This window comes from Lissotriton helveticus, chromosome 5_1, assembly GCF_964261635.1.
Source record: "Lissotriton helveticus chromosome 5_1, aLisHel1.1, whole genome shotgun sequence".
Taxonomy (NCBI): Eukaryota; Metazoa; Chordata; class Amphibia; order Caudata; family Salamandridae; genus Lissotriton; species Lissotriton helveticus.
Window position 1 is genome coordinate 1,535,904,343 of NC_136065.1, and position 25,256 is coordinate 1,535,929,598.

The 25,256-nt window shown below is 44.9% G+C and overlaps 1 protein-coding gene across 4 annotated transcripts in view; it reads left to right on the forward strand.

Annotated features, from left to right (window-relative positions):
* The window catches only part of RAB7B (RAB7B, member RAS oncogene family), a 197,381-nt gene that overhangs the window by 125,470 nt on the left and 46,655 nt on the right, over positions 1-25,256 (forward strand). For all 4 annotated transcript variants that reach the window (XM_078644588.1, XM_078644585.1, XM_078644586.1 and 1 more), the window contains one exon: positions 19,566-19,691. In XM_078644588.1, the coding sequence (XP_078500714.1) occupies positions 19,566-19,691 (126 nt within the window). The remainder of the gene's footprint in view (positions 1-19,565; positions 19,692-25,256) is intronic.

A 25,256-nucleotide genomic window follows, 5' to 3' on the forward strand; every position in this document is an offset into this window, starting at 1 on the left:
AGTGTAAAAATATGAAACCATTGCATGTTTGATTGTAAATAGAGTACTCATTGGATACATACATGAAAATGAATTTTTGTTATTTATAGTGCATTCCCCTGACGAAGGTGCATACCGAAATGCATTGGGATATGTCATCATTTGTTGACTTTTGGAGAGTTGTTTGAAGAATATATTATCGCATTCATTGATGAACAAGAAGAATAAAATCATCTTTGAAGAAAAGAAATACGATTATTGTTTCACAAGTATTTACTTTGAAAGGGTTAAGGTTCTCACATTTGAACAAAAAACTGTGAATTTATTTTTGAATTTATGAAGTTTTTGACAAAACAAAGGCGTTTAATTTATGATATTAATTTATGATGTTTATGCTGAATTGTACATATGGATGAATAATACAAAAATATCAATCACGTAATAGTGAACGAGTGTATAGTGCTTCCCATACCACGGGCTGCTGTGGATACTTTCTATTTTTGGCAACTTGACTAGGAGCTAGTCAAGATATGGGTTAGCACCAGATTTAATTTGTTGAAAGAGTTAAAAAGTTATATTGTTAAAAAATAGGAGTGCATATCGCTACATATTGTTGTAAGAATTGTACCACTGTAGCTCCTTTTGCGACTTGCACCCACGTATAAAGATGGATTTTGATGAAATAGCACAAATGACAAAGAATCAGGCAGATGTAAAGGGATATACAGCAGAGGAAGCCGAGAACATTTACACCCTGATTAAAGAAACCAGAGATCTAAAAACTAAACCAGGCACTACAGCACAATTAGTAAAGCAATTACAATACACTTTACGAAAAGAAATTAACCAGAGGCTTCATGCCACAACTTTGATACAATATCATAGGGTCAAACGCATACCTAGGGGACTTCGAATTTCACTTAGACCAATGTTGTTTAAATTTAACAAACCATTCTTAGCCAGATGGTTTGCGATACTGAACAAATGTTCACTTGATTTGGTACTTCTTATAGTTGAAGAGTTGTCTAATGTTTTGAAGGAGTTAGAGGTAGAAATTAACGACATGAAAACTGAACTGTCTACACGCATGTCTGTTGAGGACATGGATAAAACTTTGAAAGAAATCACTGATAAACTTGATGAACACACAAAGGAAGTTCATGAAAGAAAATTGAGGAAATTTAAGCGGGATACATTGGACTATAAGCTGGATGAGGTTTATAGTTGGGCCGATAATTACGCACAAAGGAGGGCTTTTAGAAAGCCAACAGAGAATACATCAGAGGAGAGTTTAGCCACAGACCAAGACACTTTACCAACACGTCCTTCAGCAGAAGCAACAACAGTAGGTGTACATGCAGAGAGCAGGACAAGCAACCAGGGTAGGCAGCCTTTTTTAGAGGGGGGCCACAGTTCCAATCACCCACCGGACGTACAACCCACACAAAGTGGCACAAGCGAACAAGGAGGGGACAAGGCAAAAAAGCAAGATGCAGTAAGACGCAATCCAAAGAGGACTTAATTATGAATATTTCAGACACAGCACTTACTTCAACACAAATAGCAGTTTTAAATAAGGGCATGTCGTTTGTGCCGACTTACCAAAGCAATGATCTTGAGACAGAAGTTTCCTTTTTTAAATTCATGAGGAAGTTGAGATTGAGATGGTTTTTTCATCAAATAACCACAGAGAATCCAGAACCTTTGACAGACACGGCAGCAACTAAGAAATTCAAACCTAAAAGTACATTCATGTCACCCATAACGCACAAAGCTTTAGACCTCTTTGAGACACTAGTAAAGAAAGATCTAGCTGAATTAAATCATCACAGGCAAACTAAAAGAAATTTGACTAGACAAGAGATGTTGGCACTGAAAGAATTGGCTTCGAATAAGTCATTGACTATAGTATCGGCCGACAAAGGCGGAGCACTGGTAGTGCTCAATACCGCCTACTACCATCAGAAAGTAGAGCAACATGTGAAAGACACCAACACCTACATACAGTTAGAAATGGACCCCACAATGGAGTTTCAGACAATTCTATCAGAAATCTTAAAAAGAGCCTGTGAACTGGGTAGGATTGATGAACAAACTAAAAGATATTTGACCACAAACCATCCACAAAGGCCATATATATATATGCTGCCTAAGATGCACAAAGACCCGGTAGACCCACCATTTCGACCCATCGTGTCGGGATGTGGGTCGCTACATGAACCAGTGGGGAGATATTTAGACCATTTTATGCAACCTTTGGTGCAACAATGGTCGACTTTTGTACAAGACACAACAGACTGTCTACGGAAATTACAAAGTGTGCCTATTGCAGATAATGAGGAAGTGTGGTTGTGCACGGTTGATGTTTCAGCCTTGTACACTTCAATCCCACATATGGAAGGTTTGGAGGCAGCAGAGTGGATGCTGTTGAGACATGAGTATGAGGAGGGGCACAACATTTTTTTGTTAGAGTTACTGCAATTTTGTTTATATCATGGGTACTTTGAGTGGCAGAACTGTTTCTTTTTACAAAAGACGGGTACCTCAATGGGGTTTACCGGGGCACCGACATATGCCAATATGTTCATGTCTAAATTTGAAGATGAGCACATACTACGGAATGAAAATTGGCAGCAGCATCTAGCTTTATACCTTAGGTATATCGATGATATACTAGTTGTATGGAAGGGTCCAGAAGAAAAGTTAAGAGCACAACTCCATGAATTGAACAACTGTCATGCTTTTATCAAATTCACTCACACCATCAGTTCAGAACTAATAAGCTATCTAGACATTATGATCAAAAGAAAGGGGAATACACTAGTGACAAGTGTATTCAAGAAGCCAACAGACAGAAATAATGCCTTACACTTTGGTAGCTTTCATCCAGATTCACTGAAAAGACACCTACCACTGTCACAATTCATCAGGGTAAGAAGGATTTGTTCAGATGAAAAGCAAGGGTTTGAGACCATCACTAGAATGCGCACAGAGTATCAGACAAGGGGGTATCCAGATAATATCCTTGAACAAGCTGAGATTAGAGCAAAAACCATGCCTAGATCTGCGATGTTGGAAAAAAGAGAAAGGAGTGAAAACAAGAGGGAAGTCTATGTGCTAAAATTTTCCACAGCCACAGCGGCCATAAAAAAATGCGTAAAAAAGCGTTGGGAAATAATTGAGCAAGAACCTGACTTTAAGCAGGTATTTTTGGACAAACCTCTTTTGGCACACTCAAGGTCCAAGAACATCAAGGAATTTCTTAAGGATCGTAATCTAGGAAAATCGGACGTAGGTCAGAAAGGTATGAGAAAGTGTTTAAATTGTGGGCATTGTGGGAATGTATTGGTGGGTAATTATTTTTCTCACCCTCAAACAGGCAAAAACATTACCTTGAAACACACGTCTGATTGTAATTCGAGTGTTTTAATATATGCAATCAAATGGCCATGTGGTTTGGTTTATGTTGGACGTACCAGCAGGAAGGTGAAGGTTCGGATGACCGAACATAAAAGCATGATACGTACTAAAAACATGAAATCATGTTTAGCTGCACATTGGCAGGAGAAGGGACATTCAATACCGCAACTGAAATTTACAGTATTAGAACGATTGGTGGAACAACCACATGTTGACATAAACAGAATGTTGGCACAAAGAGAAACATATTGGATCAAGTCCCTTAGGACGCTGACACCCTATGGGCTCAATGATAAGATTGAAATGATCTGTTTTTTGTAAATAATGTAATATGTGGCTGTACTTATTATGCTAGTCTGTACATGTGATGTAGGTGGTATTTACATTTACGCTCACAAAACCTCACATTTTTTTCATTTAGAATTTTTTCGTTATGAGATTTTTCTTATTTCCAGCAATTTTGAGTTATGTAATAATGGGCAGCGAGAGTATATTCCTTTTTAGAACCATGAGTTCAGTTCAAATGATGCTTGAGCAATTGAAAGTGTTAACTCGCCTTGTATATGAGTAGAAAAGACACAGGGGCCATTTTGGATAGGTTGAAGGCATTGTAGTCCGTTTTTGATGTTCATAACGGTATGACGTCAGACGCCATATTTTGGTGTCTCGGCAAGAGGGTTCAGTATAGCGGAAAACGGCAGGAGATAATCGCGTATAGAACAGCGTGGAGCGGTCAGAAATAGATTGAGGTAAGATGACGGCAATCTTTGGGAGCTAAAGGCTAAATAATAATGCAACCCGTGTAGATATTAAGGAGCATTCTCCTTAACTGTGTTACAGATCACGATATCGACTTGAGTGAAATACAGCCTGAGTGCCTAAATAGCGTTGCAGTGATTCAAAGTTCGGGTCTTCATGACCAAGTGAGTACCGGTTGGTGTTGACATAATGAGGAAGGGAGTAATACATGCCAAATACTAAGGGTGGCATTTTGTGTGTTTTTTAACAGAAAAATTACATGAACCCCGATGGTGGTTAACCGTTTTTTTGCTTGACTAGCTCAACAAAGGTAGGAATTTAAGTTTTAGGTGGCACACATGATAATGGCATGCTTTGTTACTTTTGGCATGCTAGTCTGGCTAGTTTATGAGTGAGCACGAGGTGGCGGTGACTTTGGGTTGCATTGCGAGTTTTTTATTTCTTATTTAGATGGTGATAGGTGAATTTTTGTGAGCATGACTTTGAATACACATCAGATGTTTTAACATCACATGAGGAGATCTTCTGGTTATATTAGTGTAAAAATATGAAACCATTGCATGTTTGATTGTAAATAGAGTACTCATTGGATACATACATGAAAATGAATTTTTGTTATTTATAGTGCATTCCCCTGACGAAGGTGCATACCGAAATGCATTGGGATATGTCATCATTTGTTGACTTTTGGAGAGTTGTTTGAAGAATATATTATCGCATTCATTGATGAACAAGAAGAATAAAATCATCTTTGAAGAAAAGAAATACGATTATTGTTTCACAAGTATTTACTTTGAAAGGGTTAAGGTTCTCACATTTGAACAAAAAACTGTGAATTTATTTTTGAATTTGTGAAGTTTTTGACAAAACAAAGGCGTTTAATTTATGATATTAATTTATGATGTTTATGCTGAATTGTACATATGGATGAATAATACAAAAATATCAATCACGTAATAGTGAACGAGTGTATAGTGCTTCCCATACCACGGGCTGCTGTGGATACTTTCTAGATATGTTTACTGACCACAAGCAGTTTGAAATAATGTTGCAGGGACTAAGTCTAACACATCGCGCGTGAGAATAACGTAATTTGGGTTCAGAACCAGCTGTCACACAGAGAAAGTAATTGTAACAAAGAACCCTTTAAATACAGTGCAATGAAACTATGGATGCAGCATGTTGGCTGGCGGAAGTGCTGATTACTCTGTGGCTGTAAGCGCCAACATTGCAACCAATCAGAGTAGGCCTCGTCGTTTCATAAACGTACTCTTTTGGGACGTTTCCAGGGCTCGACTCAACGTCATGGGAAGCTGTCGCCCAGGCTTGAGTTGTCTGAACTGAACCCGAGTGTGATGGTGCAGCTCGGCCGAGGTTGGCGGGGGAGTGGAAATATGCACGTCTGTCAGGCTCTGCTGTTGACACTGCAACCAGTCCGCTTCCGGTGGGGGAGACGCGGCCTAACACGTGGCTCCAGCAATGCCCTGGGTCATATCTGTAACTTCTGAATGCTTTGATTCACTTTAAAATATCACACTATGCCTCTACATGGACATCTGAGAAAATGTTTTGTTTTTAAACATGAACTTTGGCGACCTTCAATACCAACTGTCATGTGCAGTGACATGCACCAGAGGCCAGGCGGCGCCTCAGCGGCAGTAGTGTAGCGAGGACGTCGTGGGTCCTATTTACAAGACAGGCAAACACCCCCCTTTGGCTGGTGTTCAGGTAGTAAAATACAGCAATTATCTAGGCTGGGTTAGCCCCTCAGGGGTCTGGACCCTGGTGCCACTGCACCTGCTGCACCAGTGGTAGTTACGTCCCTGATAAGCAGCACCCTTGCCCAGGCCCAAATTTACTCGGGCTGTGTTTCTCTAGGGTCCTTCCACTATTTTTGTAAGCAGTAAGTTTACTTTTTTGACGTCTTTGACGGTATTTTACACTTGCTTTGATCATTGCATTGATGCCCCTTCTTCTCTTGCCATTAATGTCAAATGTTGTGTGACATCGCTCCCTGTGACATAATGATATTATGCTAATTAATTCTCACTCCTACATATTCTCTAAGCTTGAGCGCTAATGTTGTCATGATTAAGTAAATGTTCTGAATCCGTGCAGCCAGACAACATCCATAACTGTACTTTTCTATTTTTTTTGCTCAGAGAATAGCTATAGATTTTTTCCTTTGTGCTGGAATACACTGGAAATAGGCTTCACACAAAAATGCGAGTCAGGAAATCTATCCACTTTACTACTTCTAGAACTATTCTCCACTTGTGATTATTGTTAATGGTGTGTCTGAAGCCTCACCAACAGGTCATGGGCTAGGATTCCCACATGGTAGGTGGCTCTTGGCATTGACTCATTTGTGGGGTGAATTATGTGGTCCAAAGGATGGCGAAGGGGACAGGAGCTAGGATTTCCACAGGGTAGGTGGCCCTTGGCGTTGACTCATGTGTGCGGTGAATTATGCGGTACATGGGATGACGAGGAGCGCCTCTAGGACTAGATATCTATGTTTGCAAGTTCCCTGGAATTGTTCTCTAAAAGGTGAGTAACTGTGCCCTTGGTGTCTGTCTCTGTGTCTCACTCTGTGTGTCTGTCTGTGTGTCTGCGTGTCTCTGTCTGTGTGTCTCTGCCAGTGTGTCTCTGTCTGTGTGTCTCTGTCTGTCTGTGTGTCTCTGTGTCTCTGTCTGTGTGTCTCTATGTCTCTGTCTGTGTGTCTCTGAGTATGTGTCTCTGTGTGTCTGTGTGTCTCTGTCTGTGTGTCCGTCTGTCTTTGTGTCTGTGTGTCTCTATCTGTGTATCTCTGTCTGCGTGTCTCTGTCTGTGTGCCTCTGTATGTGTCTCTGTATGTGTGTCTCTGTATGTGTCACTGTATGTGTCTCTGTCTCTGCGTCTGTCTGTGTGTCTCTGTGTACCTCTGTCTGCCTGTCTGTCTGTCTTTGCCTGTGTCTCTGACTGTGTGCCTCTATGTCTTTGTCTGAGTCTCTGTCTGTGTGTCTCTGTCTGTTTGGTTCTCTGTCTGTGTGTCTCACTTTGTGTCTGTCCGTGTGTCTCTGTCTGTGTGCCTCTGTCCTCGTGTCTCTGTCTGTGTGTCTCTGTCTCTGTGTGTGTCTGTGTTTCTCACTCTGTGTGTGTCTCTGTCTGTGTGTCTCTGTCTTTGTCTCTGTCCCTGAGCTATTGGTGTTGCATTATTTCGCAATGCCAATAGCTCAGACTTTAATAATGTGAGACCTATTGCATTGCAAATGCTTGTTGTTACGTTGTGTACATTAAGCAACAGGAGTGAATAGTAAAAACTTACAAACAAGCGATATAAAGTTAATTGCCCATTCAATATTCTGTCTGACCCGTAATCGTACACAAATAAACCAAGTTAAAACAACTGATTTTTGTCAATAAAACATTTGCATTCTTAGTAAAACACCCTCTACATTAGAAAACATGTACCAGAAATCAAGTGAATGTAGAAAATGACAGAGCTTTATTAGTTAATAAAAAAAAGAAAACCACACATTGAGTGGGACCATTCGAAAACAAAGGCATGTGCTTATAGATTTCACAAGAGCAGAGCAAGCGCTGTGCAGGTGGAACCTAAAAAAAGCACAAGCCTGGTCGGCCACCAGCGGGTGACTCACAACAGCAAACTGTGTCTCTTAGCGAGTCAATATCTGTATGCTGCAGCCAATCCTGAATTAACGTTCAGCATATACTCCTAAACTAGGAAGTTTAATATTTTAGTTATATGTACGGATTAATTAATGAAAATAACTCAATTAAGAAAGACAGGGCAATCTACAAGTAGGGGCAACAATAACATTTACGCAACAAAATAACATAGTTCTCTCAAGAAGCGTGAGCTGTCTGAGATTAGAGGAAATGGTGTAATAAATTTCTTGCCAACGAGCTTTCAAGAGTTAACAACAAATTTAGAACTAGGAGCCAAACTCATAATTTGGCTCCGTTTAAACAAGTTGTGTGAATCTGAGCAGTTCCTTTAATCTCTCTCTAGGTTTGGGATCGCTCAGAAAGAGGACAGACATGAGGTAAACAGCTAATAAAAAAGACAAGCATTGGCCTTGCGGCCGCAAAAGTAATCTCATGCTTAATGAGGCAGAAAGGGGGGGCGGGATGTGTGTGTAGAGGTAATGAGCCATGACGAGCAGATGGCGGCTCTGCGCGTGCTCGCCCTCGTAACCGCAAGCTCGAGGCCACAGTGGTAGCATTTTCTGAAGCCCTTACTAAAATTCTCGCCAGATCAGCGCATACGATGGTTCAGAGGAGACCTAAAAACTGCCAAATTGAGGCAGGTGGCAGCAGGCAGACTCGGACCCTGCTGGGTCCTTATCAATCGGCGACGGCACCGCGGTTGGAGCTACTGTGGGAGAGCGCAGGTCCCCACAGCTAAGCATGGCCAGTAATGTGAGCGTGTGGTCTCTAAGTATACAGTAAGCATCATCTGTTTTTACCTTTGAGATCACCTAAAGTAAATATTCTATTTGATAATCCTCAATGTTAAAAACAGAAGGTCATGTAAACTACTGCAATTATAATGAAGTTGGAGTGATCCCCAATGTCCCTCTCTAGTACAAATGTAAAGAATGGGCGGTAGCACATTGAATGTGATCACATTTATTGATAGAGTTTTGAATTAAAGCAACAACGCCTCCTTTTCTGTTTAACAGATGTATTCGTGGTGGCAGCAATACTCAAAAGGTATCTAAACGTACAAATATACTCTCTTACATTTACTTCTACGCTTGGAGTAATGTTGCCACTTTCCTGGACTCTATAGTAAAAAATATCCACGAGTACTCCAGTAAAGCTCTTAGCGTCGTAGCTAAATTGGCATTTTCACATTTGTAAACATTTACACATATATTTATATCCCCAGCAAAAAGCTCTTCTTCTCTCAATCCCACTGTGGACACCAATGTACTCCTGCCCTTGATAAGAGTAACTCTCTAGTCATTTCCATGACGGCACTGGGCCTTGCAGAATGGTATGAATACCACCATTATAGCAAGGTTGAGGGTGTTCATCGAATTTCCAAGGCTTCATTACCCGGGGAACGCCCACTTGCCGCCAATAAAAGCAGATTTTCTCTGACGTAATTTTAGAACATAGTAGTTTTTCGCGGTAGTATTTAGCAGGTTTGGTCTACTTGTTTAATATAATTATCGATCGTTCCATGATTATTACTTCTTCACTTACCTGTCGCTAGTCCCTTGTCCACAAAAAAGCTTTTACAGTGTAATAATTAAATCACTGAACGGGAAGAGACAGGGCTTGTTTTGTACACGCGCTCCGTGAATTCATGAACTAATGCAATTTGACATAGGCCTAATCCTCGCAGTTTAATGTTCTCTATTCTTAACTAAACTAATGGAATTAGGAAACTTCTCAGAGCATTGCCTTTCACTGCAGCCCATTCCTGCCCCCATGGGCCCTGCCACTTGTTGGGCCATCAATAAGTAAAAGTTTCGCGAAGTGACCCACTTTCGGGTGCTGTTGCCAGGCAACAGAGGCATGTCATTCAAATGGAAACGACTCACTGATTGCCCTGAACCATCTTTTCCAAAGACACTTTGCATGGATACCGAGGATAAGACACAGAGCAAAAGTGCACAGTTCACTGCGTCGAGGAAGATACACTGTCCACATAACGTTGATGCATTCACTGATATTACAATTGCTCATAGGATAACTAGAGAGGAGTGGGGCTTCTGTGTACTCACTGACGAGGAGGGGGACTTCATGTGATATAATGGCATTAAATCGATTGCGGAGTATGACTTGGAACATAAGGTGTTTGGCGTCCTCAGCTAAGAAACAATGTGTCTTCTTTTTTAAAGCGACAAGAAATGTAAATTGCATGCCTACAGGAGGCTCACATGACTGTGCTGAAATTAACTACGTTGAAGAAGAAGTTGCATGTGCAATTATACGTAATAACATACTGCGCCTACTCGAGGGGTACTCAACTAAGGATAGCATCAGGAGACCCCTTTGTGGGCTATTGCTCCCTTATAGACCCGTAGGGCAGACACACGGTTCCAGAGGGGACTGTCTAGATGGTAGACTTCTGGTACCTGCAAGTGTCTATGCACCAAATGTTATCCAGGTGGCTTTTCCTGATGGTTCGGGTCCCCTCTGCCTATGGTATTTTGCATTGGCCTGTCTCTCGGGGTCGACTTTTATATGGTACATAACTGTACGAGAGATAAATCCAATCCAATTCGGGGAGCCCCAGTTTCATTGCTAGCTACTAGATTTTCAGGTTGGCTGCAGCCCTTGGATGTTTGGAGGAGGCTTCATCTCCACAACCTCAATTTTTCGTTTTACGTCCTGATTCAAACTGTTTATACCCATCTTGATGTATTCCTAGGAGATGGATATACACCACTACTGGTTGATGCAGCAGAGTACCCGGGGCAGATAGGGTCAGATCGAAACCCGCTATTGTTGCCATTAAAGAGGACCTGACCCTGTTATTGGGTCCCCACTTGGTGGTTACTACTGGAGGCACTCCATGACACACCCTTCAATAGACTGGTAGGGAAACATATACCCAAGTAATTAATTGAAAAGAGTGCCTCCACTCAACAGCAAGGGACCAAATGGGATGATTTTAAAGTGGTCATCCAGGGACTCGCTATCCAGACGACAGATGGGGTTAAAAAAATGTTGCAGGATGAGATTCAATCTCTCAAAAATGAAATGCAGGACTGAGATATCAGCTGCCTCTGTCCTTCCAAGTTTAGACGCTGTGAAGAGACAATTAATCAAGCAGCTTGCCAATTGCATCCCAGAAATTTGTGGAATATGTGGCCAAGCACCAAGATGAGGTAGATAGGGTAGGCGGATATTAGTCTGGTTGCTGCGATCAGAGACCGTTACGACCCCGAATTGTGTGGTCTGAGATTGCACATACATGCTTCAACATGGCCAGTCTGACATTAATGTTGCTTACTATACCTGCTTCTACACCCACCCTTCGGGGGATGAGGAAGTGGATATGTTGCACCATTTAGACGGTCTTCCACTTCCATGCTTCACACTAGACTGGTTGACAGCTTAGAGGACCCCATCACCTTAGAACAAATCGTAGCAGTGATTGAACAATTACCAATGGGCAAGGTATCTGGGTCGAATGGTATCCCCGCAGAGTTTCACTCCTCATGCAAAACACAACTGGAATCACAGCTGTTAGCCATGTATACCGGGACATTTGACAAAGTGGCATTACCTCAATCAGTGATCGAGGCTGTGCTAGTGGTTTAACAGAAGCAGGGACAGGATCCCACTGATGGGAGGTTAGTACAGACGGGAGAATTCTGAGTCAATTGTTGATCAATAGAATACAGGACCTACTGATGGATCTGGTGCACTCAGACCGATGTGGGGCTATCCCAGAATGGAACACCTACCTTAACCTATGGAGACTGTTTGATGTGATCGATCAGACACCTCAGGGTACCACTACTCCGGTCATTCTTTCAACTGATTTAAAAAAAAAAACGTTTGACACCCTTTGTGGTCCCACTTGTTTGCAGTGCCACAAAAAAGGGGTTCGGACCAAAAATCCTCAGATGGCTAACATTATTATACATGCAACAGTTGGCCAAAGTGCACACAAGATATACAGTGTTAAAACAATGGTCCATTGAGAGTGGCACTAGACAGAGGTGCACATTGTCATATCTGCCCTTTGCTCTGGCGATGGCGCCCTTGGGCTATATGGTCTGCATTAAAGAAAGAGATTGGGGCATTGCATTATCTCACAAAAGACACATCATGTTTATATATGCTGATGACACTTTATTGTATCTGCAGTACTGTGAATCTTCTCTGAAGAAGTTGATGACACTACTGGAGACCTTTGGCCAGATAAGTGGACTAAGAGTTTATTGGATCACATCTTGCCTATTTCCACTGCACCCTATGGTTAGACCGGAGTGGCTGGCAACTTGACACATTCATGTGATATAGGAGATCAACACTTTTCGGTATCTCGGTGTACAAGTATACCCACATGCCATGCTTAGTTTGTGAGAATATTGATTGAGTCCTAACGGCTGCTAGGCACTCATGTAACTAATGATGTGATCTCCCGTTACCTCCCCATGGGACGGGTTGCAACAGCGAGATATTACTGCTCTCAATCATCTTCTACTACTTTGCGTCCTTAACTGTATTGTTGTCCATAAAACTTTTCAATTAGATCCATACTCTACTTAGCCAACTGATATGTGGCAAAGACAGAAGGAGAGTAGCTCTCCATAAACTTATGAGGCCTTTAGATAAGGGTGGATTGGGCGCTGTGAAACATAAGGCCTATTATTTAGCAGCTCAGCTCCAGAGGTCAATGCAATGTCTAGCCCCAGATTTAGGCAACATTCGGACAAAACTTAGTTAAACACTGGGCCCCATTTCAATGTATGAGGTGACCCTGGGTACTACATCTGTATCAGAGGGGTGCCCAAATGCTGTGCGAGTAACTAGACAGTGCTGGCAAGGCTTGGGGAATTGTTTGGGGCTTCTGGAGTTTAATACCCTGGGGATCCCCCTTTGGCTTTTCCCTGAATTTAAAACACTATGTAGACATTATAGTCATCGGATATGGACAGAGGCACGAGTACTGGTGGTGGGAGATTTATTCTCCAGTGGAACTGTACATTCATATGATACCCTCGCGGGGTTCTGGGAACTGGGCACAAGCCACTTTCTCACACACAATGCCTCATCAACAGTGGTTAGGAATTCATGGGGGCAGAGAGAGGTTGAGCCATCTACTAACAACACCCTACAGGTGATACTGACACATGGGGCACGGAGACGGGCCATGTCCTTATTATACGGTACATGCTCAGCAGCACTATACACTGTCGTAGGAGCTTCCAGAAGCAAATGGGTAGGTGCCTTGGAAGGAGAACTCACAGTTAAGGAATAGGAAAAGTAACAATATACTAAGATGGTCAGAAGAAGCATGCAGTTTTAGTACATATAACTTATTCTTTGAGGTCTTGACATTGACAGGAGTCAAGGTTGGGGTTCCTTAATTGAAACTGCATCAGTGATCATTGAAACTTAACCTGTGGTCCGGGTACCCCTGGGGGTCTGCAACTGCTTTGTGAGAGCAGTGCATGTGCATCGAACAGATTGTAGAATGGACGATGAGTGGCCGCAATTGAGTTTAGGAAAGCTCCAACCTTCCCATTCAAATTTTTTTTTTAAATATTTATTTGTGAATTAATGAACGTATTTAATTAAATGTGTATTTGTTTAATGAATGCTTGTTTCTGTATTCTTTATATATTGCTTTGTGGTTCAAATCATCAAAAATGCATAGACCGTGGTCTCCAGCTTCCAGTAGTGACTCAGTGGGGGTCCCCAGATTCCAGTAATAATTCAGTGTTGGTCCCCAGTTTCTAGTAATGACTGAGTGGCGGTCCACAGAAATCAAAAGGTAAAGAGCCACTGTTGTAGATGATGCAGTTGGTCTTGAAGAGTATGCACACGAGCAGTGGGTGGCAATGGTGTCCCACAAGGGTTGGCTTCATACTCTTGAACCTACAGAGGCCTTGGGCTAGGCATGGGGCCTCCTGAAGGAAGCTTTATAGGGGACATGCTGGTTAGCAGAGTTTTGCCTCCGGCTGAATAAATTGTAGTCACATTGTTTTCAACAACAACGTAAAATTAAGAAAATTAGAGTGTGAGTTTATAAAGATTAAGAAGGGAACTTAATTTCAGATAGTGATAAGTAATGCCCAGTGCTTAATTTGAGCGATACAAAAGGGGATGATGGACAGAGCGTTTGAGCAAATCAAACACTCACCCCCAGTCAACTGATCTGGGTTTAATCCATCACCATTCTTTAGCCCACTCAGCCACCCCATTTCAGACATGGCAATATGCAAATCAGTCTGACCCTGTGCCTCATGGGAACAGTCCAGCCCGAACTGCCAAGCCATGTCTTCCATGGACCGGAAACAAGCATCGTGGGACCGGTTTCGGATTCATAATCCTCATCAGCCAGGCTATCTTGAATCCAGTGGCTAAGTGAGCAAGGGACTCACGTCTGAGCATACCCTGCCACACTTAGGGCGAACAAAGCGATACAAAAGGGGATGAAGGACGGAGCGTTTGAGCAAATCAAACACTCACCCCCAGTCAACTGATCTGGGTTTAATCCATCACCATTATTTAGCCCACTCAGCCACCCTATTTCAGACATGGCTTTATGCAAATCAGTCTGACCCTGTGCCTCATGGGAACAGTCCAGCCCGAACTGCCAAGCCATGTCTTCCATGGACCGGAAACAAGCATCCTGGGACCGGTTTCGGATTCATAATCCTCATCAGCCATGCTATCTTGAATCCAGTGGCCAAGTGAGCAAGGGACTCACGTCTGAGCATACCCTGCCACACTTAGGGCGAACAAAGCGATACAAAAGGGGATGATGGACGGAGCGTTTGAGCAAATCAAACACTCACCCCCAGTCAACTGATCTGGGTTTAATCCATCACCATTCTTTAGCCCACTCAGCCACCCCATTTCAGACATGGCTATATGCAAATCAGTCTGACCCTGTGCCTCATGGGAACAGTCCAGCCCGAACTGCCAAGCCATGTCTTCCATGGATCGGAAACAAGCATCCTAGGACCGGTTTCAGATTCATAATCCTCATCAGCCAGGCTATCTTGAATCCAGTGGCCAAGTGAGCAAGGAACTCACGTCTGAGCATACCCTGCCACACTTAGGGCGAACAAAGCGATACAAAAGGGGATGATGGAAGGAGCGTTTGAGCAAATCAAACACTCACCCCCAGTCAACTGATCTGGGTTTAATCCATCACCATTCTTTAGCTCACTCAGCCACCCCATTTCAGACATGGCTATATGCAAATCAGTCTGACCCTGTGCCTCAATGGAACAGTCCAGCCCGAACTGCCAAGCCATGTCTTCCATGGACCGGAAACAAGCATCCTGGGACCGGTTTCGGATTCATAATCCTCATCAGCCAGGCTATCTTGAATCCAGTGGCCAAGTGAGCAAGGGACTCCCGTCTGAGCATACCCTGCCATACTTAGGGCGAACAAAGCGATACAAAAGGGGGATGATGGACGGAGCGTTTGAGCAAATCAAACACTCACCCCCAGTCAACTGATCTGGGTTTAATCCATCACCATTCTTTAGTCCACTCAGCCACCCCATTTCAGACATGGCTATATGCAAATCAGTCTGACCCTGTGCCTCATGGGAACAGTCCAGCCCGAACTGCCAAGCCATGTCTTCCATGGACCGGAAACAAGCATCCTGGGACCGGTTTCGGATTCATAATCCTCATCAGCCAGGCTATCTTGAATCCAGTGGCCAAGTGAGCAAGGGACTCACGTCTGAGCATACCCTGCCACACTTAGGGCGAACAAAGCGATACAAAAGGGGATGATGGACGGAGCGTTTGAGCAAATCAAACACTCACCCCCAGTCAACTGATCTGGGTTTAATCCATCACCATTCTTTAGCCCACTCAGCCACCCCATTTCAGACATAGCTATATGCAAATCAGTCTGACCCTGTGCCTCATGGGAACAGTCCAGCCCGAACTGCCAAGCCATGTCTTCCATGGATCGGAAACAAGCATCCTAGGACCGGTTTCAGATTCATAATCCTCATCAGCCAGGCTATCTTGAATCCAGTGGCCAAGTGAGCAAGGAACTCACGTCTGAGCATACCCTGCCACACTTAGGGCGAACAAAGCGATACAAAAGGGGATGATGGACGGAGCGTTTGAGCAAATCAAACACTCACCCCCAGTCAACTGATCTGGGTTTAATCCATCACCATTCTTTAGCCCACTCAGCCACCCCATTTCAGACATGGCTATAAGCAAATCAGTCTGACCCTGTGCCTCATGGGAACAGTCCAGCCCGAACTGCCAAGCCATGTCTTCCATGGACCGGAAACAAGCATCCTGGGACCGGTTTCGGATTCACAATCCTCATCAGCCAGGCTATCTTGAATCCAGTGGCCAAGTGAGCAAGGGACTCACGTCTGAGCATACCCTGCCACACTTAGGGCGAACAAAGCGATACAAAAGGGGGATGATGGACGGAGCGTTTGAGCAAATCAAACACTCACCCCCAGTCAACTGATCTGGGTTTAATCCATCACCATTCTTTAGCCCACTCAGCCACCCCATTTCAGACATGGCTATATGCAAATCAGTCTGACCCTGTGCCTCATGGGAACAGTCCAGCCCGAACTGCCAAGCCATGTCTTCCATGGACCGGAAACAAGCATCCTGGGACCGGTTTCGGATTCATAATCCTCATCAGCCAGGCTATCTTGAATCCAGTGGCCAAGTGAGCAAGGGACTCACGTCTGAGCATACCCTGCCACACTTAGGGCGAACAAAGCGATACAAAAGGGGATGATGGACGGAGCGTTTGAGCAAATCAAACACTCACCCCCAGTCAACTGATCTGGGTTTAATCCATCACCATTCTTTAGCCCACTCAGCCACCCCATTTCAGACATAGCTATATGCAAATCAGTCTGACCCTGTGCCTCATGGGAACAGTCCAGCCCGAACTGCCAAGCCATGTCTTCCATGGATCGGAAACAAGCATCCTAGGACCGGTTTCAGATTCATAATCCTCATCAGCCAGGCTATCTTGAATCCAGTGGCCAAGTGAGCAAGGAACTCACGTCTGAGCATACCCTGCCACACTTAGGGCGAACAAAGCGATACAAAAGGGGATGATGGACGGAGCGTTTGAGCAAATCAAACACTCACCCCCCGTCAACTGATCTGGGTTTAATCCATCACCATTCTTTAGCCCACTCAGCCACCCCATTTCAGACATGGCTGTATGCAAATCAGTCTGACCCTGTGCCTCATGGGAACAGTCCAGCCCGAACTGCCAAGCCATGTCTTCCATGGACCGGAAACAAGCATCCTGGGACCGGTTTCGGATTCATAATCCTCATCAGCCAGGCTATCTTGAATCCAGTGGCCAAGTGAGCAAGGGACTCACGTCTGAGCATACCCTGCCACACTTAGGGCGAACAAAGCGATACAAAAGGGGATGAGTGACGGAGCGTTTGAGCAAATCAAACACTCACCCCCAGTCAACTGATCTGGGTTTAATCCATCACCATTCTTTAGCCCACTCAGCCACCCCATTTCAGACATGGCTATATGCAAATCAGTCTGGCCCTGTGCCTCATGGGAACAGTCCAGCCCGAACTGCCAAGCCATGTCTTACATGGACCAGAAACAAGCGACCTGGGACCGGTTTCAGATTCATAATCCTCATCAGCCAGGCTATCTTGAATCCAGTGGCCAAGTGAACAAGGGACTCACGTCTGAGCATACCCTGCCACACTTAGGGCGAACAAAGCGATACAAAAGGGGATGATGGACGGAGCGTTTGAGCAAATCAAACACTCACCCCCAGTCAACTGATCTGGGTTTAATCCATCACCATTCTTTAGCCCACTCAGCCACCCCATTTCAGACATGTATATATGCAAATCAGTCTGACCCTGTGCCTCATGGGAACAGTCCAGCCCGAACTGCCAAGCCATGTCTTCCATGGACCGGAAACAAGCATCCTGGGACCGGTTTCGGATTCATAATCCTCATCAGCCAGGCTATCTTGAATCCAGTGGCCAAGTGAGCAAGGGACTCACGTCTGAGCATACCCTGCCACACTTGGATTCAAGATAGCCTGGCCTGGCAAGATAGCCTGGCTGATGAGGATTATGAATCCGAAACCGGTCCCAGGATGCTTGTTTCCGGTCCAGGGAAGACATGGCTTGGCAGTTCAGGCTGGACTGTTCCCATAAGGCACAGGGTCAGACTGATTTGCATATAGCCATGTCTGAACTGGGGTGGCTGAGTGAACTAGAGAATGGTGATGGATTAAACCCAGATCAGTTGACTGGGGGTGAGTGTTTGATTTGTTCAAACGCTCCGTCCATCATCCCCTTTTATATCGCTTTGTTCACCCTAAGTGTGGCAGGGTATACTCTAACGTGTGTCCCTTGTTCACTTGGCCACTGGATTCAAGATAGCCTGGCTGATGAGGATTATGAATCCGAAACCGGTCCCAGGTTGCTTGTTTCCTGTCCATGGAAGACATGGCTTGGCAGTTCGGGCTGGACTGTTCCCATGAGGCACAGGGTCAGACTGATTTGCATATAGCCATGTCAGAAATGGGGTGGCTGAGTGGGCTAAAGAATGGTGATGGATTAAACCCAGATCAGTTGACTGGGGGTGAGTGTTTGATTTGCTCAAACGCTCCGTCCATCATCCCCTTTTGTATCGCTTTGTTCGCCCTAAGTGTGGCAGGGTATGCTCAGACGTGAGTCCCTTGCTCACTTGGCCACTGGATTCAAGATAGCCTGGCTGATGAGGATTATGAATCCGAAACCGGTCCCAGGATGCTTGTTTCCGGTCCATGGAAGACATGGCTTGGCAGTTCGGGCTGGACTGTTCCCATGAGGCACAGGGTCAGACTGATTTGCATATATACATGTCTGAAATGGGGTGGCTGAGTGGGCTAAAGAATGGTGATGGATTAAACCCAGATCAGTTGACTGGGGGTGAGTGTTTGATTTGCTCAATCGCTCCGTCCATCATCCCCTTTTGTATCGCTTTGTTCGCCCTAAGTGTGGCAGGGTATACTCAGACGTGAGTCCCTTGTTCACTTGGCCACTGGATTCAAGATAGCCTGGCTGATGAGGATTATGAATCCGAAACCGGTCCCAGGATGCTTGTTTCCGGTCCAGGGAAGACATGGCTTGGCTGTTCGGGCTGGACTGTTCCCATAAGGCACAGGGTCAGACTGATTTGCATATAGCCATGTCTGAACTGGGGTGGCTGAGTGAACTAAAGAATGGTGATGGATTAAACCCAGATCAGTTGACTGGGGGTGAGTGTTTGATTTGTTCAAACGCTCCGTCCATCATCCCCTTTTGTATCGCAGTGCTTAATTTGAGGCAGTGGTTTCCGGTGCTCAGCACCGGCACCTAATCATCAACACCAGCGCTTTTCATGAGCACCAGTTAAGGACACATTCATTTTATGATAGGCAAAGGGAGATCAATTGATTTACCCAGAATGACAGGATGTTGAGCTGACACTGAGACTCGAACCTGGTTCCCCAGCTCTGAAGTCGACAACTCTGGCCATTACACCACATCCTCTCCCCACTTTCATGGTTAGTAGTTGGTTCTGTTTTAGCTGGTGCCAACAGGATAAATGGGCTGGTGCAAACTGCCTCCAGACGAGAGCTCTGGCACTTTTATGCTTTTTTACTAACTAACCACTGATGCGGACACAATCAAATTTGTAAAATGTTGTTTCCTATCTTTTAAAAACAATTCCTGCAGGTGTCGAAGGAGCAAGCTTTGTCATGGTGCAAAGAAAGAGACGCATCTTATTTTGAAGTGAGTGCTAAAAATGATCTCAACGTGGACCAGGCCTTTGAAAAACTAGCGATGAACGCGTTTCAGAGGGTGAGTGTGGAGGATCTTGAGTTTCTAACCATTTAAAATAAGGAATTCATTACATTATAATGTTTAAATTCTGATGACTATTATCCTGTTGTTGTAGATAATGGCTGCTATGGTTATTGCTAAGCTCCATCATCTAAGAATCTAAAAATTTGAAGATATTATGGTTTTGCAATTTCAACCAAGAACGATTTTCACACTGGAGATGTGTTCATTGAGGCAGACAGACTAGATCAATCTCTGCTCTCCAGCCGACAGTGCATATGAAATCTGGGCACACAGAGATGGATTGATATGGCATATCTCATACAGTGAGAAGGATACAGCAGCTAGGTGTATATGAATTTTTCTTTATAGTCTCAAATGTGACATGCTTAAAACTTCCAAACTTTAGATCCAAGTTTTTCCAGAAAATTCACCCACACTTTACATTTCTGAAAAATGCACATTCTATAGGTTATCTTGGGAGTGACGTGTTTTAACCCTACATGTTTTCCATACCCACATTTCCCTATGAGTCACAGTGTATGGTATAAAATCACACTTGTTTTTAAAATATGTAACTGTAAGTTAACTAAACTTCACATGAATGTCAATGCTAGATGCCAATTTCACACCTTCCCACTTTCCACACTGTTATCAGTGAAAAAAATGGAACTCCTGTGGGTTGACAGAGGTAAAAGTATTTAGAGAGGATAAAACTGCAAGGAGAGAATTTTTAGATCAAACGTGTGACTCATGTTAAACATTTGCACCTAAAAGCAAACTCTAAGATATCTAGCCATGCATATCTGAAAATATTAAGTGTTAAAAAGTTCAGATTGTGAGAATATGTTGATCCTTTAAAGATCCTTACAGATTTTTATTGTGGTTTTGTGAGGCATGCTGTATTAGGGTATGTTTTAGAAGTGGTGGGGAAACCCTGCCCATATTTTTCATTGGCTGGCATCCTCATCCATGGTAAATGCTGGCTTCCGATTTATGATGAGGCTTCTTAGTCCCTCCTTGTTACCGCCCTGTCTCCTTTTGGACCGCCCATCATGACTGAATCTTTTACTTGTGGCGTTACACTGTCTCCTTCATTAGTTGGTAAGCACTATATTTATTTCACAATAGCAACAGCTTGTCTGGTAATTGTATTCAGGGCTTTACTGCACGGCTGTAGAGCCTGAGAACCAGGTCAGCAGAGCTGCCTGCTATAGTGCCAGAGAACCAAGTCAGCAGAGCTGCTGTAGAGCCAGAGAACCAGGTCAGCAGAGCCATTGTAGAGCCAGAGAACCAGGTCAGCAGAGCTGCTCTAGAGCCAGAGAACCAGGTCAGCAGAGCTGCTGTAGAGCCAGAGAACCAGGTCAGCAGAGCCGTTGTAGAGCCAGAGAACCAGGTCAGCAGAGCTGCTCTAGAGCCAGAGAACCAGGCCAGCAGAGCCGTTGGAGAGCTAGAGAACCAAGTCAGCAGAGCTGCTCTAGAGCCAGAGAACCAGGTCAGCAGAGCTGTTGTAGAGCCAGAGAACCAGGTTAGCAGAGCTGCTCTAGAGCTGGAGAACCAGGTCATCAGGGCCAATGTAGAGCCAGAGAACCAGGTCAGCAGAGCTGCTCTAGAGCCAGAGAACCAGGCCAGCAGAGCCGTTGGAGAGCCAGAGAACCAGGTCATCAGAGCCGTTGTAGAGCCAGAGAAACAGGTCAGCCGAGCCATTGTAGAGCCAGAGAACAAGGTCAGCAGAGCTGCTCTAGAGCCAGAGAACCAGGTCAGCAGAGCTGCTTTAGAGCCAGAGAACCAGGTCAGCAGAGCTGCTCTACAGCCTAAGAACCAGGTCAACAGAGCTTCTGTAGAGCCAGAGAACCAGGTAAGTATAGCAGCTCTAGAGCCAGAAAACCAGGTCAGTAGAGCTGCTGTAGAGCCAGAGAACCGGGTCAGCAGAGCCGTTGTAGAGCCAGAAAACCAGGTCAGCAGAGCTGCTGTAGAACCGGGGAACCAGAGTTAGCAGAGCTGTTGTAGAACCAGAGAACCAGGTCAGCAGAGTCATTCTAGAGCCAGAGAAACAGGTTAGCAGAGCCACTCTAGAGCCAGAGAACCAGGTCAGCAGAGCTGCTCTAGAGCCAGAGAACCTGGTCAGCAGAGCTGCTGTAGAGCCAGCAAACCTGGTCAGCAGAGCCGTTGTAGAGCCAGAGAACCAGGTCAGCAGAGCCGCTCTGCTGCAGAGCCGCTCTGCTGTAGAGCCAGAGAACCAGGTCAGCAGAGCTGCTGTAGAGCCAGAGAACCAGGTCAGCAGAGCCGCTGTAGAGCCAGAGAACCAGGTCAGCAGAGCTGCTGTGGAGCCAGAGTACCAGGTCAGCAGAGCCGTTGTAGAGCCTGAGACCCAGGTCAGCAGAGCGCTGTAGAGCAATAGAACCAGTCAGCAGAGCCGCTCTAGAACCAAAGAACCAGGTCAGCTTCTTAGTCCCTCCTTGTTACCGCCCTGCCTCCTTTTGGGGCCGCCCATCAGGACTGGATCTTTTACTTGCAGCGTTACACTGTCTTCTTCATTAGTCGGTAAGCACTATACTTTTCTCCCAATGGCGACAGCTTGTCTGGTATTTGTATTCTGGGTTTTAGCGCACGGCTGTAGAGCCTGAGAACCAGGTCAGCTGGGCCGTAGTAGAGCCAGGGAACTAGGTCAGCAGAGCTGCTTTAGAGCCAGAGAACCAGGTCAGCAGAGTTGTTGTAGAGCCAGAGAACCAGGTCAGCAGAGTTGTTGTAGAGCCAGAGAACCAGGTCAGCAGAGATGCCCTAGAGCCAGAGAACCAGGTCAGCAGAGCTGCTCTAGAGCCAGAGAACCAGGTCAGCATAACCATTGTAGAGCCAGAAAACCAGGTCAGCAGAGCTGCCGTAGAACCAGGTCAGCAGAGCGGCTCTAGAGCCATAGAACCAGGCCAGCAGAGCCCCTCTAGAGCCAGAGAACCAGGTCAGCAGAGCTTCTGTAGAGCCAGAGAACCAGGTCAGCAGAGCCATTGTAGAGCCTGAGACCAAGGTCAGCAGTGCCGCTGTACCACCAGAGAACTAGGTCAGCAGAGCTGCTCTAGAGCCAGAGAACCGGGACAGCAGAGCTTTTGTAGAGCCAGAGAACCAGGTCAGCAGAGCCATTGTAGAGCCAGAGAACTAGGTCAACAGAGCTGCTCTAGAGCCAGAGAACCAGGTCAGCAGAGCTGCTCTAGAGACAGAGAACCATGTCAGCAGAGCTGCTCTAGAGCCAGAGAACCATGTCAGCAGAGCTGCTCTAGAGCCAGAGAACCAGGTCAGCAGAGCCGTTGTAGCACCAGAAAACCAGGTCAGCAGAGCTGCTGTAGAACTAGAGAACCAGGTTAGCAGAGCTGCTGTAGAACCAGAGAACCAGGTCAGCAGAGTCACTCTAGAGCCAGAGAAACAGGTCAGCAGAGCCACTCTAGAGCCAGAGAACCAGGTCAGCAGAGCTGCTCTAGAGCCAGAGAACCAGGCCAGCAGAGCCATTGGAGATCCAGATAACCAGGTCAGCAGAGCCGTTGTAGAGCCAGATAACCAGGTCAGCAGAGTTGCTGTAGAGCCAGAGAACCAGGTCAGCAGAGCCGCTCTAGAGCCAGAGAACCTGGTCAGCAGAGCTGATGTAGAGCCAGAGAACGAGGCCAGCAGAGCCGCTCTAAAGCCAGAGAACCAGATCAGCAGAGCCACTCTAGAGCCAGAGAACTAGGTCAGCAGAGCCACTCTAGAGCCTGAGAACCTGGTCAGCACGCTGCTGTAGAATTTTTAGATCAAACATGTGACTCATGTTAAACATTTGCACCTAAAAGCAAATTCTAAGATATCTAGCCATGCATATCTGAAAATATTAAGTGTTAAAAAGTTCAGATTGTGAGAATATGTTGATCCTTTAAAGATCCTTACAGATTTTTATTGTCGTTTTGTGAGGCATGCTGTATTAGGGTATGTTTTAGAAGTGGTGGGGAAGCCCTGCCCATATTTTTCATTGGCTGGCATCCTCGTCCATGGTAAATGCTGGCTTCCGATTTATAATGAGGCTTTTTAGTCCCTCCTTGTTACCGCCCTGTCTCCTTTTGGACCGCCCATCATGACTGAATCTTTTACTTGTGGCGTTACACTGTCTCCTTCATTAGTTGGTAAGCACTATATTTATTTCACAATAGCAACAGCTTGTCTGGTATTTGTATTCAGGACTTTACTGCACGGCTGTAGAGCCTGAGAACCAGGTCAGCAGAGCCGTTGTAGAGCCAGAGAATCAGGTCAGCAGAGCTGCTCTAGAGCCAGAGAACCAGGTCAGCAGAGCTGCTGTAGAGCCAGAGAACCAGGTCAGCAGAGCCGTTGGAGAGCCAGGGAACCACGTCAGCAGAGCTGCTGTAGAGTCAGAGAACCGGTCAGCAGAGCTGTTGTAGAGCCTGAGACCCAGGTCAGAACAGGTGCTGCAGGGACTAGAGAGGGACAAACGTAATCAGACACAGAAGAGGTGCAATATCGCAGCGTAATATGGCACATTCTGTCTCAATATTTTGCTATTTAGCCATTTTACAACACAGTAGTACTGTCTGGGCAAACATTTCTCCTCATTAGCAGCACCCGAATACAGCCGTCAGCAACAAAATGGTTACAGTTAATCTTTGCAAAGCGTCTGTCCCCCCAGGGGACCATGGCTGATGCTTTTTAAAGCCTCTTTTGATCCATCTGAGCTAGAATCAATGTCTGTAACTCATACAGAAGATTTGAATCATACGGCTAGTGTGGAAAATATGAAATACTCCGAGAATGCAGCTGCCACAATTTTGTATTATTCCAGTGGTCCCGCCTATGAGCAAAGACTTTTAGTGTAATGGCCTTGATTTACTGACTGTGTTGTAAATCCATGGCACTGTCCCCCCCAAAAAATATTTGGGCAAAAAATAACCTTGAAGTACTGATTGTGTGGTACCGATAAAGTAAGGGTAAAAGTGGAGGCCATGCAAGGTCAATGAAGTCAGGAAGGAATGGGCAGTTCTGGACAGCATTGTCATTCTCCAGGTAGGAATTCCTATGCAGGGCAGCGCCAAGTAGCTGGGATGAAACAAGCATTTGTAATGCAATAGGTCTCTCATTTACGCGAGCTGAAGGTATTGGCATTGTAAATGACAATGTATTTTATTTATGTTTTAAAAACCAAAACATAAATAAATGGCATTGTCATTTACAATGCCAATAGCTCAATCTTGCGTAAACGCGAGACCTATTACATTGCGAATGCTTGTTTGTCTATCACAACTATCAAGAGACACTAGCTAGCTAAAAGTAAGTCAACTGTTGTTAGCGTTTCTTTCAGATGGCACAAAGTAAAAGAGTGTAAACCTGCATACATATCGTGATGAAGGTAGGCCACACGTTTGCTTTGCGTTTGCATGTGGAAATCACTCAGCAACTACCTGGCGTCAGACACTATCCACCAAAGTTCTACAGTGCTAATGTCTCCTACTCCTCCCCTTGAACATTGTATTTATTCACACTAGTAGGGCTCCAACTGAAAAAGTTGAAAATGCTGGTTGATAAAAGTTTTACGTTTCATGCTTGCTGTTACAT